The sequence below is a fragment of the Xenia sp. Carnegie-2017 genome, unplaced genomic scaffold, assembly GCF_021976095.1.
Source record: "Xenia sp. Carnegie-2017 unplaced genomic scaffold, XeniaSp_v1 HiC_scaffold_20, whole genome shotgun sequence".
NCBI classification, from domain to species: Eukaryota; Metazoa; Cnidaria; class Anthozoa; order Malacalcyonacea; family Xeniidae; genus Xenia; species Xenia sp. Carnegie-2017.
This window is the reverse complement of record NW_025813483.1, coordinates 11,052,379-11,072,738: the sequence shown is the minus strand read 5'-3', so window position 1 is coordinate 11,072,738 and position 20,360 is coordinate 11,052,379. Positions and strand designations below refer to the sequence as shown.

Sequence of the window (20,360 nt, the reverse complement as noted above, 5' to 3'; positions counted from 1 at the left end):
GTTTCGTGATTAAACGTGCATGGAGACCGGATTATTGTAGTTAACGACTGAATTACTCCTATGTGCAATCCTCCAGAATTAGCCAAAAAATTCATGACAATCTCTGAGAATCGATCATTTTTAAGGTTGGGAGTGTAAAACAACATGATATCCTGTCTTTTAATTTATATTTAGTTCTTGAATCGTGTAAACAACCTCTTCAGTATGCTGTAGGGTCAGCTTGTCTAAAGAATCTTTATCAAACATTTCAATTGATCTTAAAATGCTTACCATTATAGACATTCTTTTTATTCGTTTCGCTCAATATACTATCAAGTACTTCACTCAACAAAAAAACAGAACCATTGATTATGAAGAACGAAAAGCGATCAGAAACAACGAACGAGGATTGGAGGAGACAGGTCCATGAAATGCCGTGGCCTGTGAACGCATTTATCGTAGTACCCACAAATATTGTAAGAGGCAAACTTTATTGTAAAACTGGATATCATTTACAAATAAGAAGGAATGGCATGGTATCTGGAACGATGAACAGGAATAGTATATACAGTGAGTTCTCGCTCTAATACAGACATCTCTCTCTTATAAAATCATCTCCCTCAAACACAGACTTCTCTCTGTAATACAGACATTTCTCTCGAAGAAAGACATATCTCACTCTAATACAGATATCTCTCTCTAAAAACATCATTTTTCTCTTATATAGAAAGCTCTGTAATACAGACATCTCTCTCACAAACAGACAGTTCTCTAGCACAGACATCTCTCTCTGAAACAATCATCTCTCTGTAATACAGACATCTCTTTCTCTAATGCAGACATTTCTCCCTAATACAGTTATCTCTCTGAAATACGGTCATCTCTCTGTAATACAGACAGCTCCCTTGTACAGTCTTCTCTCTCTAACACAGACATCTCTCTATAATACAGATATATCTTTGTAATGTAGTCATTTCTCTGTAATACAGACATCTCTCTAATACAGACATCTCTCTAACACAGACATGTCTCTCTAATACAGATATATCTTTGTAATGTAGTCATCTCTCTGTAATACAGACATCTCTCTCTAATACAGATATATCTTTGTAATGTAGTCATCTCTCTGTAATACTGACATCTCTCTAATACAGACATCTCTCTAACACAGACATCTCTCTCTAATACAGATATATCTTTGTAATGTAGTCATCTCTCTGTAATACAGACATCTCTCTCTAATACAGTCGTCTTTCTCTAATACAGACATGTTTCTCTAATACAGACATGTTTCTCTAATAGATTCATCTCTCTCTGTAATACAAACATGTCTCTCTACAACAGAGATGCCTCGTCTTTAAAACAGGCATATTAATACAAATCATTTTATTAGCTTTATTCGAACTTCAATCTTTTGGCCGAGGCATCGTACGAATAAAAAGCATTGCGACAAATCTTTATCTTTTTATGAAGAGAAACGGCCTTTTTAAAGGAATAGTGAGTATCCGGCATCAAGCATTCATTATTTCTGCCTTTAAACTCGCAATACTTCCCATTTTCTTGCAGAAAGAACCAAGAAATCTCAAAACGTTATTTAGTGAGCATCATCGTCGCAACGCATACAACACATACGTATCTTTATCATATTACCACAAGAAAAGATACGACATGTACCTCGGAATAAAACAGAACGGAAAGATCAAGAGGGCCATGAAGACACACAAGCGGCAAAGAGCAACACAGTTTCTTGTTATTAAAATCTGACATCAAAAGCATATAAGCGTAGCATAGAATGTCGAGTTGAAATATGCCCACGCCTCAGCTTCGGCTCAAAAAGTTGTAAGAGAAGAAAATAAACAGTCTCTTTAGGCATGCACGAAGGAAAGACAAACTTGTCGTCATCTGTTTGAACTGTGATCTTGCACGAAACTAATCACGGCAGAGAAAAAGTTGAATATTCCAGCAGGAAGGAAACATTTTGCAAAAGCCTTAATGGACGTTTAGAAAGGATGAAATAATTTAACGTGAAATAAATAACATTTGTACAGGATGTGATGTATCATAATTTCTACTAGTGTATACGGGAATGCAATAAGGGTCCACCAGGATCCACAAGAATCTTACGATAGTCCACAGATATCCATTAGGATCCATGAGAGTCCACGTGAACTATGAGCAGCAAAGATTACACATGAGGACCAACGAAGAATGACTGAGCACATCACATTTTAGCGAGAGATTTGCCAGGGGGAAAAGGATTCGTGTTGAAAAAACAAATAAAATTCAAAGTATAGCCATATTGTAAGAAATTATAATTTATTAAAGTAACGTTTCGTTAAAATTATCAAGGTGTGAGTTTATATATATACAAAGATTTACATAATATTTATATATATAAAAATATATGTATAAAGTATAAAGTGAGTAACATAGATAGAATATGGATGGCAAATGAACACAAAACATAGTGGGAGACTTAAAAAAGGTCGGTGTGATGGAACTGCCTTCGACATTCCGTGTAGGTGTGAGTTTAGAGATCAGGAGGCTTTGATGGATCATGAAGTCTGGGATGTAGTGTGAAGAAGAAATGATAGTAAAGTCGTCAAAGGAAGCTGTGTGACCTGATGTGTTGATGTGGGATAAGGTGCTGGATGTGTTAGGGCATGTTTTTTTCTGTCAAAGGCGAAAGTCCCAAGTGCTCTGAGATTCTGTTGTGAAGATGGCGTGTGGTTTGACCGACATACAACCCGTTATAGCGTCGACACTTAAAGAGATAAACAACAACAGATCTCAAGAATTTGGTAATCTTGTGCTCAAATGGAAAGAAGAAGGAAATGCGAGTAGAAGGACGGAAAACAAAGCTAATGTTCATGTGAGGGAAGGCAGCGTTGAAAAGGCAGTTAAGTTGGGAGCGTATTTGAAGAGAGTGTGAGCCTGTGTAATGAAGGCAGAAATAGATGAGCTTCTTTATTAATGGTGATAATAGGTGGTTTGGGGGGAAAGACGTCAAGAAAGCAGCGAACAATTCTGTCAAAAGGTTGAGAGGGGAAACCATTGTAATTAAAGAGTTTCCTAACCATTTCTACCTGATTGTGAAGGTTATAATTTAACACATGTATCTACACTCCTAACATGTAAATCTTTGTATACATATAAACGCACACCTTGACCATTTTAATTACTAGTCTGCTGATGTCTTGTTTAAAGGCGAAAAGTTACTTTCAATAAATTATAGTTTCTTAGAAAATGGCTATACTTAAAATTTTAAGTTGGGTAATTTTTTTTTGACATCAAATTCTCACCTTTCAAAATTTTGGTTGAAAAACAGGCATAAAGATAGAAAGCCCGAGTATAAATCCGTATTTGTCAGTAGCATGTCAGTTAACGATGCCCTCAATTCGACTACAAAGATGTCTATAGTCTATACAGCCTCTATTAGCAAAGGTTGATCGAATACTTTTTCATACAGTGTTTATCAAACGAAACACTTTCCATGAATATAACTTCAATTCTCGTTTAAGGAATTTTTAAAATGACAAAGGACTTCCCGAAACAGTTCATGCCTCACTATTTAAGAGTTTTTTAAAGTCCGATGTACCCAACCAGTGACGTTCCATTGCACTATGAATAGCCGTAAAATTTCAAATATCCTGTAAGTTTAGCATGAAATGCACGGGAGGACTTTTATGCCTCACTATGTACCCGATGTACCCGACCAGTGACGTTCCATTGCCCTATGAATAGCCGTAAAATTTCAAATATCCTGTAAGTTTAGCATGAAATGCACGGGAGGACTTTTATGCCTCACTATGTACCCGATGTACCCGACCAGTGACGTTCCATTGCACTATGAATAACCGTAAAATTTCAAATATCCTGTAAGTTTAGCATGAAATGCACGGGAGGACTTTTATGCCTCACTACGTACCCGATGTACCCGACCAGTGACGTTCCATTGCACTATGAATAGCCGTAAAATTTCAAATATCCTGTAAGTTTAGCATGAAATGCACGGGAGGACTTTTATACCTCAACAGTTCACAACGAAGGTAACTCTGCCTGGACAATGTTGAATATCGGCTGACATGGTCATTCAAGATATCGTAAAGCAATGTTACGACTTTGTTTGTGTAAATCGAGCATTATAGATACATGCTAGACAATGAAAAGAGATATGCACAAAGTGTTTCAGAGAGTCTACAATCATTTGAAATTTCTTTTCAATAAAAACATAATTTGAACAGGAAAATTTTTTGCTTCTTAGCGCTTCAATATTTGTTTGTACCGAGCGCTTCAATAGACGTATAAATATTAAATTTCAATAAAGGTATAACCAATATTGCTCTTATCTAAATCAAAACTATCCATGGCATTGTTAAAAGACAATTGAACAGTGCAATTGATCCACTCTAATTCGCGACTGTAGCCATCATGACGACGAGTGAAAGGCGACCAATGCAATGATATTAACTTCAAAAAAATGACAGAAAAAATTTCGGGTCAATAAAACGAACTGGTGAAGACATTCCATGCGCCGCGAGTTTCTGACAGATTTTTATTGCACATCATAAATAATAAATGCAACGCACTTGCAGTATTTTGTAAACAACGATGTCAGCCAGTAAAAAGTTCGGAAAACTTTCATTTCAAACAAAACAAAGCACAAAATGGGTGATCCTGTTTTCTCCGCATATGAACAGCAAGCATCGCAAAGAAAACAAAACACTGCCATGAGCTTGCTAGAAACTTTACGTGAAAGATTAGCGAAAATTTGTCTTTAAATACTATTGTCCTTAGTAACATCGCACAAGCATTCAACGAATCCATAAAAGCGTGTTTATTTAAATATATATCTATATAATAGGATAAAAATGAGATTTGTCTAGAAACCTAAATAAGGTTGCCTTATCTGACATATAGACGAGAAATAATACACTATCAAGTGGCGATTCGAGCCTGTATAGACTCAACTTTATTTCTCCTGTCAGCCATTCATGTTTTATGTTATAGCACTTCACATAAAAGTATAAAAGAGAACTTAAGAGAGGGAGAGAGAACAAAGATAATGACGCGTCGTGGGAAGAAATAAATCGATAAAGACGTTTTGTGACTGCACTTATCGAAATCCACCACATCGAGCAAGACGTGTTTTAAAATCAGGAAATGTCTTCCAGTCGAATGCAGGAGTCGTATTCATATAATGTGAGTATTGCTATGTTGAATCCAATATACAAGACCTTTTCTTTGATAGGTATGTGCATGGAAATGGTAACAACTGAAAACGCTTAGTACAGCACTAATCAACTTAGTATCTTACTAATGGCTCTTCAATTCTGTGACATATCCTTTCCTTTAAGTTTACTGCTATGTAAGTTGGTTATGTAATACAGCTTTTTGGACTTCCAGAAGCACGCCACACGAGAGCGCGCATAGATTAAAGGGATGTAGAGCTAGCGTTGTCAAAAATGTTAAAGCCACAGTTCCATTTCCCAAATACGAGACATTAAGATAGTTGGGCGAAGTTAACAAAACAAATTGGAAAGACAAAGAGCACAGTAAGACACATTTTATAACCATAAAGGGTCTATACTCAAATGATTCATTTTCTTGTGGGCGTCAATGACTATACGTCGTTATGTTTGTAGTTAGGCAATTTTTACACGTTTCTAATAAACTCTTTGCCTCTATAAATGGTATGTGAAGGCAAGAATCATGCCTATTTAAAGAACTGCGAGAACAGTAACTAACACGGGGAGTGAGAAAAGCTTTAAATAATTCGACATGCAGCAGTATAGCTTCCATCAGTAAATGTCCCTCAACAAAGAAACATAAAACGTACAAATGCATTAAAAACAAGGATACGATGGCACTATCTCGAATTCACAGACTCTCATTGGATTTTTCGCCTCGGTTTCACTTAATCCACTTATAGTTTTGTCATATTTTGTTATACCACACACTTGGAGAAGGTGAACTATAGCCACAACATACGAGTGCATTGTTGCAATTAACAGCTATAAAAGTATCGCGCAGTTGATAGATGAGGTAAAAGGTTTAACACCAAGAGATTGACATTACAGACAAGAAAATCTCCCTAGAAAAATATGATTTTGATGTCCAGAGAGGTTTTTTGGACGTCGAATTCAAGTTTAATAAAATTAAATATTCGACTTAACTATACGGAACGGATTAATACCATGCGCTTGGAATATCGGTGAAACGTATCGAGATCTTAAATGTATCAGCCTAAATCATTTAGAGCAAGAAATCTCATGTCGATATGTGTGAATAAGATTTGGATGAGAGCAAATGAGATAGAAATATGGGGGCATTTCTTGGGAAAATACAAAGCTCGCATGATAAACTTAAAATAACAAACCAAACACTTTGCAAAAACGAAACCAAGTACCCAAAAAACAACATAGTTTTCATATTGAAGTTGAAAGTTGCAAATTTATCCCCGTAAACACATGCCTCAATGGTCAATAAGCACATTATATTTCTCGCGCAGTCGACTTTGTCAAAGCCTTTATTTTTATTTTCAAATTAAGAGAACAAACAGTGGTAGATTTGATATAACTACAATTAATGTTCGAAAAAGGAACCGCGCACTTAAAATAGTGTCAAATTCGCCATGAAGGTTCATTAAAAAATCACGCTTCATGAGTGCATGTGGAATTCCAGTTGCGCAAGGTATGTGTTTATCAAGCTAAGCTCAAACCTAAGCTGTTCAGACAGGTGCTGATTGTTGTTATTGTCTTGAAATTTCAAATGGGCTGGAGGAAAAAATCTATAGAACAGCAATGAGCTTTGATTTCACTTTTTAAGTTTTTGTTGATAGTAAAATAAACAATTTATGGTCTGTAGTTTTCTCGCAATCAACATTTATAACAGCTGAAAATTTTAGATAACACAAGTAGGTTTGTAGCACATACAAAAACATCTTCAAAAGGACAGACCCCACTAATTCTCTAGCAGGAATATCACAACACTTCCAGAAGCAGACATGCATGCATATATGAATGTTGAAAAAAGCCCATTACATCTTCAGAAGATCTTTTAAGACAGTAAAAATTTTGTGCCATAGACAGATCAAGTATAAACCTTTTGTCCTTTCAGACCATCGTATTCGTTGTGCTCTGCTTGACACTACAAAACGTTCAAGGATGTCAGTTGTCGGCCACAAGCCCTATCTCTAATACCACGGTCAATCCCTCAGTCCTGGACAAGCAATACATACTAAAACTGAGCAAGATTGTCAATCAGAAATTCAAAGCAACTTTACTTCAAGAATGCAACGCGACCAAAGAAATGGTGTTGGACGAAATGATAAGAAGATACAACATGGTGTTGAAAAGGATGAACAATAATACAGTAAGACGTGTAACTCGAATACGTCTTGGAGATTTGGTGTGTGAAAGAAACATCCGGGGCTCATTTACCACGTCAACAAACCAACGTAAAAAACAAGTCTTCTTCAGAAATGGACTTCTACTGTCTATTGGCCACGACGGAAAGTTTTCCGGAAAAAGTTTAACGTCAGCAAATAAAAACAGCAGTAAGTAATATGTTCTGTTCAATACTGATGACGTTCAACAGGGAGGAAGCGCTTATGTTCAGGAAGGAGTTATATGTTGTAGGGATTAAGGTGGTCATTAAGGGATAGGGGATCTTAAGGAGGATAAAGGTTGTTCGGGAGAGGCTGATGATATCCAGGAGGTAGTGATGATGTTCAGAAGAGAGTGAAAATATTGTGTTTTTGGAGGGATAGAAGATGTTCAAGAGGGATATTTAACATTCAGGAGAGATAGAGCATGTACAGGAGTGAACGATGATGTTCAGGAGAGAGCAATCTTAGCAGAGAGATTGATGTTTAGAATGGAAAAGTGATGCTCTAGACAGTTCTGGACAGAGGACGTCATACAGTTTTCTACTTTCTGACATTCTGATCTGTAGTTTTTACATACAAACACACTATCGTAACATCATTGTTTATATAAATTGCAATCATTTAGCAATATTTTACATCAAGCCAACTGCAACCCAAGTTGTTATGATCCAATCAGTATCAACCAAGAAGTTTGTCACAATGAACCGACACGGTCATATTTCAGCCAAAGTAAGTCATACAAGAATCTATCAGAGTGTTATGTTATTTGGTTTTCTGAAGTAGCTGTGTTTGTTTTAGTCAAAGCCAGACCTAGAAGCATTGTTCTTCATGAAATCAGAAGAAAATCGTTTCCATACACTTGCTTCCTTTAAGTATTACCTCTCCTGTCCATACGACATGTTTCTTGCAATAAGAAATAACGGAAATATGAAGTCACCTTTCCACAGTCTTCCCGGACAAGACTCTACACAGCTATTGTTCATTCCTTTTAAACAGTGAGACAGGAAAATATTCAACTGAAGTTTTATATCACTGTGGGGAAAATATCATTCCATGCTATAGCCATAACATGAACATTCACCTTGACGTGGATTGCTTATCATTTTTTCATTTTGCGCATGACAAGAAACGAGCACTAATCTTATACTTCAAAAAATAACATTGGTTTGTCTTTCTTAGTAGAACGTACACTTGTTTGCAATTGCATAGGCTTATATTCAAATTCAATAGCAGCTAGCTTTAACCATGCAAGACTGGGTCTATAAAATTTACAGTCTTGCAGACGGACCAGAGGCACAAGACAACGAAATTTGAGTTTTTGCCGAGTCGCGATTAAAAATATAACAGAATAATTCAGCTATTGATTCAATTTCCATCTAACCTTTAGTTTAAGCAACTCAATATTTTCCTAACGGTTTAAAGAGTAATAAAACAAACACCATCTTGTCTAATTTAACATATGTAACTTGAATCGTTGTTGACACTTACATGATTTGAAATTCCCTTGAGTCGATAATAAAAACAATTTTCACAGATTGGACGTTGACAGTGATCCATTGCAGATTGTATTTATCACCATAAAGGACAAAATTAACAAATATAAGTGTTGAAACTAATGAAATATATCACAATTTGAACAAGTACATTTACAGTTGTTTGAAAAATACTGAAACGCTTTCACTCATGTTGGAGCCTGCAATATGTTGCATGTAAACATAGAGAGGTACTTCATGCTGCATTAAATACAAACGACTCTTGTAAGTGTACTATTTTATATCACATTTTTAAAAGTAAAACCAACTGAAAATGGTCGAAATTTTATTATTATTCCTATTTTATGTAATGTACAAAATATACTATGTTTTTTGGCGCCAACCAAATTATGATATTTTACTGTTCTTGTTAACGGTTACAATGTACAATCTTCAATAAAAACTCAACTTTCCTTATACCATGAACGAGACAGTGGAATCGGACATACAAGGATCTAGTTCTGACATTCTTTGTGCCACCATTCAGCAGTTCATACTACTCATATCACCTGGAAATCTGAAATAGGACATCACTCAAATGCAATTGTATCTCGGCATCTAACGAACGGGACATGCTTAAGTCTAAGATGCGTTCTTGAAACGGTATTAAATGACGACTTGGCGTCCGTTTTGCTATACAGGAAAGTAGACTTGCTGCTCGCCTCAACATACCCATACTGACGCGTAAATCATTATCCCTAAACATCCCCGCGTGTAGGCCCCGCACTGCCATAGATTCCACGCGATCACGGGAATCCTCCAGATATCCGACGAGAACTGTAAAAAGATTTCGTTCGGAACTCATGCTAAAACTTTCCTCGTTCGTGTGAGTGAAACTTGACAGCAAAACTAACGAGAATTCTCGCGTCACCTCGTTTGTCTTATCCGAGAAAAGTTTTACCAAATACTCGTACGCTTTCGCAAGCCGGACTTTGTCTGAGGAGTTGAACAAAAAATCAACATTTCCCGAAAGGACACTCATCTTGGCTAAAGTCTCCAACACAAGTTGCTTTGGTGTGAGAATCACCGAGACGCTGGTGGATCGCAAAGGTTCATCTGCAACGGCCGAATTGCTCACAAGCCAATGTAATAAGCCATCTAACAATAACCGGCTAACCTGTGCTGTAATGTGAGAAAAGTCTAAGTACCCGGATATGTTTGCCACTGTAACAAGTGTGTTCTCGCGTAAAGTATCAAGGCAATCTTGCCACCAGCATTCCGTATCGATGTACTCGCCATCAGATGAATGTGGTTGCGATTTCGATCGTCTGTTGTGATAAAGTAATAGTAATTTAGCGAGTATCAACAGTAGAGATGGATTTCTCGCCATTTCAACATCGTTACCAGGTACGAAAGATAAATTTCGCACTACGTTCGACACGCAATTACACGTCTTGATAGCAGAATCCTGTGACAGAGTAAGACTACTCAGAGGAAACTCTTGCTTTAGTTCATACTCATTATTCGAAGGAACACTGGTTTTAACATCGTCAATAGTCCTTGTCTCGTCATCGGTTTTCACAGAAGAAAGAGTTGTAGATTCTGCTGAATCCTGGCTGATCGTCTCGATGTCCAAATCTAACTCCGTTTTGAGTCTTTTTATTAATAAAGACGAAGGGTCTTCGTGCTTCTTTTCAACCTCCTCCGTCGTTGAATCCTCTTGCTTTTCCTCGCTATCTGTTTGACGTTCTCCATTTTCAACGACAGAGTTTGAAACGCATTTATAATCGTCAACACTAAGTGTGCTGTGTTCATCTTGGCATTTATCGTGGAGCTGTGAATTTTCACTCGATTCTTGTTTAAGATCGACTGCAGAAGCCACGGGGCTTTTTGTCTTTTCAATATCATTCACTTCATCATGTGTCGGCAAGCTATTGCACTTCGTGTCTTTTTCTATTTCAATACTCAAACAACTATCTGCATCCATCCCACAATGCCCTGAAGCATCACCGTCTTCATCGACAAGCTCATGGCATCCACAACAACCTATATCTTCGCTTTCCGAAGTTTCATCTGCTTCCAAGTGTTCGCAATCACACTCCCCACACCCAACATGCCCCTCGACATACTCGCGTTCATAAAAGCTAGGGTTCGTTTCAAAATGAGTATGAATATGAACAGTTGTATCGCCACCACCCGCAATCCAGTCTTTATACCCGCCTGTAAATCCATGATCCTCAATATCGGGCAAACATCCGGTGACAATGAGAGATGAAAAACTCTCTCTCGCTCTACTATCAAAACGCATATCATCGAGCAATTCGTTCAAGCTTTCGTTACTCTCATCGTAAATCGAACCTTCAGGTAAGCCAACAGATATCTCGTCCTCTCGAAGAATGCCAAAAACATTGATCAAATTACGACGAAAGTGCTCAACAACCGTATCAAGAAATCCCGGAAGATGAGACAGTTTAAAGAACGATGCAGTCGTATCATCACTAAGCAAAACAGTGAGCGTGTCTAGTGCCCATGCCGTCTCGGTCAGTAGACCAGATTTCAGGGACATCATAATCCGCCATGCTTCCACAGGACCTTTTGATTAGAAAGAAAATAATCAATGATAGAATTATCAAATTCGCTAAACATTAAACGTCCTAAACGAGCAAAGAACCAGCCAAAAACTTTGATTGATGGAAAAAGTCGACGAAGATATAAAAACGAAATATGAATCACCTTTATGCATACATCTAACCTACTTAAAATGCAAAAGGGTCGTTCCATAAGAATAGCCTAAAATGATGCGTGGCAGCAACAAATGCCGGTAAGTATTTACCTAATACGAATTGATTTCTCTCGAATGGATTGAAGCAAACAAAAGCGATGAACAGAAATTATTCGCTCTGTAGATTTGTCGTTCATACAGCGTATTGTACTTTATTGTACTTCAAACTACTTAAAAAAAACCTTGATCATATTGGTAGATGCTGCTCCTTAATTTGGACTTATCACAATACCGGGAACGAAGTCAACAACCAATAAGATCTCTTCATTGAAATTTTCTGTGTAAAGCAGAATTATTTTGCATGTGATTACCGTAATGGCCGACAGTAAGTTGCCTTTACAAATGACGAGCTGGCTACATCAGTAATCAATTAAAATCGTCGAACGTCTAAACAGTGTACTGCAGCAAAACAACTGAGCAAATGCGCGAGGATTTTATTCAACAAACAGACAACCCTTCACTAGTGAACATGGTGTTGTGAACACGGACCTGTTTATGTTTCTCGCGATAAGTTTCTATGCTGCAAAGTTTTAAAAACATTAATATTTCATACCTATATCCCTGGCGGTTAGCCGTCGCTTCTTCTTGACAATCATCTGCGTGGCCTCCACACATCCAGATGGAAACAGTTCATCTTCTTTCTTCGCCAGGCCCGAGCTTGAACCAGTTTTCATCGCCTGGAGCTGTAAATTCGTAGCAGCACTCTGGGGGGTGGGGGAAGGTCTTTCCTGTTTCGTATGAGGGTACGGAGGTGGAGGGCGGGCTTGCTTCAAAACAGGAGAGTGAGAATTATAAAACGGAGTGGATGTACCAGCTGATGCTGCCGCTGACTCGGGGTAACGTGGACCCCACGATGCCTGCACACGTGATCTAGGTGAACCCATCTAAAACACATACAGAAGAAATAGTTAGTCCTCTTCATTTGAAAGGTAGTAGCTGCTCTACTTTCTAACTGCAAACCACGTTTACGGGTCAAGTGTGGGAACCGCTCTTGCGATAAATTATAATCAAGCTATCACAATAGCTTGATAAAGGTATGGAACATCAACAGAAAACAACAAAATAGCATCAGAAATCACAGTTGAAAAATACAAATGAATACCTACGTATTTACATATTTCGGTGAACAGAAAATAAACAAACCGTTCCGTGCATAGAATTCCTTTTGTCCATTTGAAGGCTAGACATCGATGTACTTTGCTGCTGTTGATACAAAAACTCGGGTGGGTGCTGTTGACCTTGCTGTTGATAATTTGCAAACATGGCTTGAGATTGCGTATCTTGTTGTAATTGTTTATTTATTGCTGCGGCACGATTGAACTGCCCAAGCATGGCGTCGGGGGGTACAACGTTGCGAGGGAAGTTTGGATAACGGGACGGGGGTACCATACCATTATGATACGCTGACATTTGAGATGCGGGACCTTGTACGTTGGAGTATTGGTGATTGGAATAAGCAGAATGCCCGGATGGATAACCAGGAATCCTAGGCGTTCCTTGTGGATAACCAGTATATCCGGCAGATGACTGAGGATAACCAGGGCTATTTCTGTAACTAGGATGCTGAATAGGTGGTGTAGTAGGGTATCCTTGAGAACTCGGAGTAGCGTTAGGGAATGTTTGTTGTTGCATAATTGGCGTTGCTGTTTGGTTGTAAGGAAGTACTTTTGAATTGCTTTGAAATAAATTCTTATACGTCATAGTTGAAAGATCAATATTTCGAGGCTCCGAATTTGATGATAAAGTAGTGATGGCAGACGGTAAATGAGAGTTGTTGGCAACAGGATCGGATCTAACTCTGCCGAACTTATCTTCATACGGCAATAGATAATGAATATAATGTGCTTTTAAAGTCTGAAGATGTTCGTTGGTGAGGTTAGTCGAAGATTTAGTTAATTCATAAGCCACATCGATCCAAACATTTTTCCTCGACACCTGATAAATGGAAATCATTATAAAACAGCATTGTAGAAGCATAGAAAAACCTCATCAGCTTTGCACACATCTAAAGTATTTATTTTCAAATCTGGAATGACCGACCACTTTAATGGGGGAAAAAACCCCATCGGGTCAGCAGCTTTATTTGCAAGCAGCATGTGCTCTAGCATGAAATGGGACGTGTATATGTATGTATGGTCAAAACAAACTAACCTCCTGCATTCCCCCGCGCCTTGACACGATCATATAAAGTTTAAATAAATCTAAAACGGAGCCATTGAAGTTCGGTAGTTGATTCAACGATTTATCTAAAAAAAATTCTCGCGTTACAAGACAACAAATTTACGGGTTTTACCATGGGCGGCCCAGGAATCTGTTTAAGTTTTTTTATTCAATCGATTGATGTAAATAGTATATAAATTATTTGATTCATGTGCAATGTTTGACACGCACGCGATCTCGCGGGACTTCCACGTTTGTATGGTTTCATAAAGGTCGTATATTTTAACAGATTCCTGGGCCGCCTATGGTTTTACAAGTAGACAAATTAAGAGTGTAGCGACTCTCGTTTAGACATCCACATGCTTAAACACATAAACGCATTTCTATTTCATTATGAATTAAGAAAGAAAGCCTACCATCTTGTTCCATCATCCACACTAACTTATCCAAAAAATCTTTCCGACTTGGATCGTCAGAAATTTTATACAACTTCCCCAACTAAACAAAAAAATAATAAACTTACTGTAAAGACACTTTTTTTGTAAAGCAAAAATACACAGGAGTCAAACTTACACTGCTATCATTCAAGGTTGCTGAGATCATGTCAAGATCAAAATCCGTGCTCATTGAAGGCGAAAAAGGCAGCGGTAGCGTAGACGAGATCATGTTCGCTGACGGACCGTGTTTACGCTCTACTCTCCCTGTAAACAAGGATGCAAATTTTTTAAAATAATCGAGGACTGTCGCCTTGCTTTTTGTTTTCGCGCGTTGGCATCGTCAGTAAAAAATTAGAGTGCTTTGAATTAAAGTTTCATCATTTACTCAACATCGGAGTTTTCATCATACGATACCATCTGGTGAAATAACAGATAACCAAACATAGACGGATTTTTGCATTTTTTACTCGGGTAAACTAATAAAAATGTGTCATAATACGTAACCAAACCAAAGGAAAACTAAGAAACAAACTAACAAAGTACCCCAAGTAATCTACATATTGGAAAGAAACACTCTCATATTCTACTGGAGTTATCATGCTAAGCCAGTAAGTAGGCAAGAACGTTGTACAAAGCCGCGAATTTGCTTAGTGGTGCAGGAACTGATATTTCAAAAGGATGGAATAGAGCCAACTACATCGTTAAAAAATCCGTCTTTGTAATAAAAACGAAATATGTATGTACTTGAAAATACTCACGTTTCTTCTTTCTAGAAGATTCTCTTAGCATATTATCTGACATAAGCGGGAGATTTGATACTGGTTGTATCATTGCCTCAACATCAGAACTTGATAATTGATGAACTGAAGGCGATGGGACTCGTCCTGTAATGACAATGATATGTACATACAACTCACAATCAACTGATAAAATAAATGCCAAATTAATTGTAACTGAAATATCGTAAAATTTGTGTACCGCTAAAATCGTCAATCATTTTTTACATTTTCGCTAAACTAGGAAAATATTTACTTTTTTTTCACAGAAAATTATTATATCACGATAAAGAGAGATAGAAGGTTTTTGAAGAGGAAAAATATTTTAATCGTATCAGAAAACAAGCTTCAACAACCTTGCGTTGCAATATTAAAGCATGCGTACTTTTCTTCGGTAATGTATGACAAAAAAATTTTATGAATAAATTTTCACAATGAACTTCTGTTAGCATGTAACCTGTTTCAAAATCCATGGGCAGATTAAGTTGAGTTGAATGCTCATTTGGATGCTGTGGAGTATTTCTTGTTAGTGACATAACGGGGCTTGGCGTCGCTCGTATGTCGTTGATTCCAGACCCTCCCGACTCCGATTTATGATCGCTGATAATGGATGTTGAAGGACTTCGCGGGTCTTTAGAATGAAGGCTGGCTGGTCTTGATGGAACAGCTGGTACACTAGGTGGTCGAGAACTCACATTGTGAGAGTCTGGATTGGCAGTGTTTACAGCTGCCAGTACGGCTGCTGCAGCAGCCACGGCAGCCGCATTTTGATTATTTCCTGGTGATGTCACGGCTAAAAAAATCGATAGATATAAACAAGATGCGGTCCTTGGCACAAATCAAATGAAACTTGTAGAACTTTCGTAAACCTTCTTCCTGTTGTCTGAATGCAGGTTTTTTGGGCATGCCAATGGTGACATTAGGAGAAAGCGTGCCCCTCATGGAATGAGACGGCTGATAACCAGGTTTCCCAGACATCTGTGGTGGCTGTGGGCCACCTGGATAGTTTGCATTAGGAAACGTCACTTGCCTCTCATCAACCATATTCTAGGATCGAATAAACAATTACAGTTTACACAGCAGATTCAAGACAAAAACATTTCCAAAATTTACTACTGAACTCACAGACATCATTGCAGAAGGACCATTTGTCTTGGGGCCAGCACTAAATTGTTGATGGTACACAGAGTCGGGGACCTTTTGAATGACAGAATGGCCAAAAGGACTTGACGAGTTTCTTTGATTGTTAGTAAGATAGTTAGAAGGAGCACGAGACACCTGTGCTTGATGATACTGTAAATAAAACACAGGAGGAGTTTATACAAGCACATTCCCAAAAAAACCTGTCATGCAACAAGTTTTACTACAATACATTATATTTCCCAAATGTGTTGCAAAGGAAAATTACAAATCATAGCATAGCTCATCTACAAACTTTTTTCATGTAGCATTAACTTGTTAGAGTAACTTACATTCGCAACTCTCAGCGCATCTTGTTGATAGAACTCTGGCGCATTGAAGTTGCCTGAAGTAACATTTCGACCTGGAAAAGCTTGTTCGCGGCCATGAACAAACATCTCATTAGCCATGTATGCCGCTGACATAGGAAAAGAGTTTCTGGGACTTCCGGCAGAGCCTGGACTGGGAAAGTTCTGATCATGAGGTATAGTTTGAGTATAGTTAGGATCATGTCGGCTCTGAATGAAATATAATAAAATTATACATAACATCAATAACTAAAACACAAATCCAAAGGGCAAGTAGTGCTTTCGAGCAAGTGACAACAATATATCATTTTCATATAAGTACTGTTACATGTTTGTAAATGTCAATCGTCCAGGTTGGTATAGTCCTGAGAAGGACTGTTTTTGTTGTTGTTGACTGACATTTCGACAACCTTAGCGGTAGTCATCTTCAGAATCAAACATTTGACTCTGAAGATGACTACCGCTAAGGCTGACGAAACATCAGTCAACAACAACAAAAACAGTCCTTCTCAGGACTATACCAACCTGGACGATTGACATTTACAAACATGTAACGATACTCCCGGGTTCAAACCATTTACTTTATAAGTACTGTTAATAACAAAATGTTGAAATATTGTGTTTAATATTTAACAGTGCCCTTATAGCCATTTTCCTCCAGAACATTGTACTTCACGTCATTGTTAAATCATTTTTTAGGTACAATTAAAACATACTTTGGCTGTAACAACAGTGAATATTTCACTAATTAGGTATTGAATAATAAATAGTGAAATAAATGTTAAAATTTGAAAATAACATCACAAAAAACAGAGCATTAGTCGGCACTTTTTTAGGCAACAAAAATTGCACATTGAACATTTTTGTCACTATGGCATAGGTAGTGGAACAGACCAAGGCTTCTCTCCCTCTCCTTAGGGCTTTGTCACTATGATGTAGGTTAAGGAACAGACAAATACCCTCCACAGGACTTAAAAATAGGCATTGGGACATGAGTTTGTAGATGAGCCTCATGTAATGTAACAAATGGCCAAGATATTTTTGCCATTTGCTTCACTTATTTTTACCTTTATGACACATGTTTAAAAAACTGTGCTTCAACATGATACAACCATTCAAAATCACCAAGTTTCACTTTCCACATTCCTGAATTATTTATTATTTCCAGCACAGCTATTTCTAGTCATATTTTTTAATGTGGCAAGCACGAAATTTGTTTTGACCAATAAATTTAATATCCCTTGATTGGAGTTGTATTTGTCAACATTAATAACATTGTCAGCTAATTTTTGTGGAAATCAGTCTGTGTTGTGGTACATGCACATAACATGGGGCATTTTAGTCATGAACATGTATTTTGCCTTCAATGGTCCCTAGTATTCATCTTGTTTGGGGAATATTGGCAGTAATTCAACCGATTGTTGAAGTGAATGTCTGATCACGCATCTTGTTCAACATGGATTCAACCAATATTGAGACAGAAATGTTGAGAGCCTTTGTTTGCACTAAGTACACTTCAAACTTTTAATAGAAAGGAACTGAGTTGGTCATAGTTTACAGTCATTTTTAGGAAACTGTACTTGTGTGCTTCACAAAGACAACGCACAAAAAAAATTAAAAATTGATGAATACATATGTAAGCTTTAATGAATTTCAATAACAGGCTTTGTAAACAAAGCCTCTGACTGGCTACTAAAAAGGAACTCATATATAAAACCTGTTTTCAAATTCATTAAGAACTTTAAAACTTGGCAGTACACAAGTAAAATTTCGCCACAAAGTTCAAAATACTTTGAGAAAAAGTTTCATTGGAGAACTGCTGTAACAAAGCAAATTCAATAAAAAAACAAACACTTCCTCACCACTATCCCAGGTTTCTGTAATGAATGCATTCGATTGTTCTGGTTGACATGGTCAGTGAGCCAAGGTGCACTACTGTTAGCAATGTTTCTTTGCTGTTGGACAAAGGTTGAAGGATCCATGTTTTTGTTTATTCCAAACATACTGGGGGGTCTAAATTTCCTAACCATAGCAAGTTGATATGGATCACCAGTATTTGGTTCGAACACCCCAGCGGGTGTTGCAGAAGCCATTTGAGGATATTTCATCGTGGGAATGCCTTCGATGTTTTCCTGAAATTGTCTAGATTGTCCAGGGTAATTATTCATACCATGATCAAAATTTGTTTGAGGGAAAGGAACGACGGTTTGTGAACCCATGGTAGCCCCAGCGATCATATTTTGAGTTGATGGTAAATTTTGAAAATTCATCGACGCATTGTTATTGATTCCCATGTTGTAATACTCCATCGGTATATTCGAGCCGTATTCACCAAGATTTGACTTTCTGTGTACATTCATGTTGGTTGCCATTTCCTCGACAAGTTAAGAGTTCACAAGGTGTTCTAATATATTTAGTTTCCTTTATCATACGTGTCTTCTTTCGACGATTTCAGCTGAATATGTTCACTGCATAACACTTCCACATGTTATTATTAGTATTGAACAGCTTTCACAATAATAACAATGCATTTTGCTCCTTGTGCGCTAAATATCATAGAATTTCAACGAACTGCCGTAAAAATATAATATCAACAAGATCCAAAAACGGGTTTGATCGTACATCATAAACAAATGGCCTTCTCGGCCATTCGTAAATAAAATGTGCTCACAAGAATGCTCCAATAAAATTACGAATTTGTGTACAAAAAGCCACGAAATCAAAAGAAAAACAAGCCAAATAAACAGAATAATCTTCTGAGACTACGTCAAACCACCCCGCTGGAGGTATAATATAGAAAAACTGCCAATATTGCAACGGTTTTCTGTAATCTTTTCGTAAATTTCGGCCTTTTCTTTCTTGTATCACTTGACACAGTGGCCGCGCTCGTTCTACGTGACGTCATTGAATACATGCGTGCGCATAGCCTTCAATTGGGAAACGCTAGCCGCACCATATCGCAGATTCAGTCACTGCGTTTCCATTTTCATAAGATAAACTTCGCAATAGAAAAAAATTCTTCTTGTACATTAAAGTATCTTTGTGTCCTATCAGATTCACCTGTGTATTACACTGCATCCGAAAACCCCAAATAAAAATGAAAGGTATTACAAATTATCCCTACCATTATGTCTTCGTCTACGCTCTTCGAATACCAACTAGGTTTATCACCATTAGGCTTGTGAGATTTCATATCATATAAAAATTATGTATATTTTTTACCACTACGCTGATGTAAAAAATTGTTCTGGTAACGTAGTTTGAGAAAAGAAAATCCACATTCCATAGGAACGTTGAGTTGGGTAAAAAATTGTTGCTCTAGGAAGTAAAGTACAAATAAATATAAACAGCCACGGCTAAGTGTCTCAAATTAGGAAAGATTGTTATATGAAGATCATATCTTCATTTAATGTCTCAAATTATCTTAAAAATTATCCGGGTCTATTGATTAAATATGTAAAACTATTTCAGTTTTTACAGCAAATGGAGTTGACGCACGTTTCCCACTTTGTCATGAATGGTTGTGAAGGAGAATATGATTCACTAACGCTTGTATTGCAAAAGCTCAATAAACTAAGCGAGGGGCTTCAAAATCACCTCAAAACTATTCCAGAAGATGGCATATTCACTCCGCTGATCTGAAAAGCAAATTTCTTGCCATCAATGGAGAAGTTATAAGCTTGTCATTGATTAGCGAGAGCGCAACTTCTGCATGTGTCGTACACATTGAGTGAAAGCGAATGAGTGTGCTCTTAGAATACAAGCGCTAGTGTTGTAGTTTATTTTATACTAAGTTATTACGAATTCAATAAAAAAAATTATCTTAACAAGTAAACATGACAAAATATGGCTGATTGGAAATTTGGCTCCATCAAAA

General features: G+C 37.4%; 2 protein-coding genes across 2 annotated transcripts; one reads left to right on the top strand and one right to left on the bottom strand.

Annotated features, from left to right (window-relative positions):
• Positions 1–350: 350 nt before the first annotated feature.
• LOC124441678 lies at positions 351–9,249 on the top strand. The gene is made up of 6 exons (XM_046992144.1): positions 351–549; positions 1,373–1,476; positions 1,546–1,734; positions 7,099–7,537; positions 7,995–8,098; positions 8,168–9,249. Exons 1-6 carry the CDS (start codon positions 351–353, stop codon positions 8,366–8,368), a joined length of 1,236 nt encoding a protein of 411 aa, XP_046848100.1. The 3' UTR covers positions 8,369–9,249.
• On the bottom strand, positions 9,171–19,401 carry LOC124442222 (AT-rich interactive domain-containing protein 1A-like). The gene is made up of 12 exons (XM_046992711.1): positions 18,346–19,401; positions 16,469–16,693; positions 16,122–16,289; positions 15,866–16,043; positions 15,454–15,789; positions 14,979–15,104; positions 14,357–14,484; positions 14,200–14,281; positions 13,775–13,869; positions 12,767–13,558; positions 12,177–12,507; positions 9,171–11,433 (listed from the first exon to the last, which is right to left on the bottom strand). Exons 1-12 carry the CDS (start codon positions 18,853–18,855, stop codon positions 9,407–9,409), a joined length of 4,998 nt encoding a protein of 1,665 aa, XP_046848667.1. The 5' UTR covers positions 18,856–19,401; the 3' UTR covers positions 9,171–9,406.
• Between the last annotated feature and the right edge of the window lie 959 nt (positions 19,402–20,360).

Excerpts from the sequence above, each read along its gene's own strand:
- LOC124441678 (XM_046992144.1), top strand. The coding sequence starts at position 351 with ATGAAGAACGAAAAGCGATCAGAAACAACGAACGAGGATTGGAGGAGA. Across the intron at positions 1,735-7,098 it reads CAACACAGTTTCTTGTTATT|ACCATCGTATTCGTTGTGCT; the intron begins AAAATCTGACAT and ends TTGTCCTTTCAG. Across the intron at positions 7,538-7,994 it reads GTCAGCAAATAAAAACAGCA|CAATATTTTACATCAAGCCA; the intron begins GTAAGTAATATG and ends GCAATCATTTAG.
- LOC124442222 (XM_046992711.1), bottom strand. The coding sequence starts at position 18,855 with ATGGCAACCAACATGAATGTACACAGAAAGTCAAATCTTGGTGAATAC. Across the intron at positions 16,290-16,468 it reads ATGCGCTGAGAGTTGCGAAT|TATCATCAAGCACAGGTGTC; the intron begins GTAAGTTACTCT and ends TTTTATTTACAG. Across the intron at positions 14,485-14,978 it reads ATCTTCTAGAAAGAAGAAAC|GGAGAGTAGAGCGTAAACAC; the intron begins GTGAGTATTTTC and ends CCTTGTTTACAG.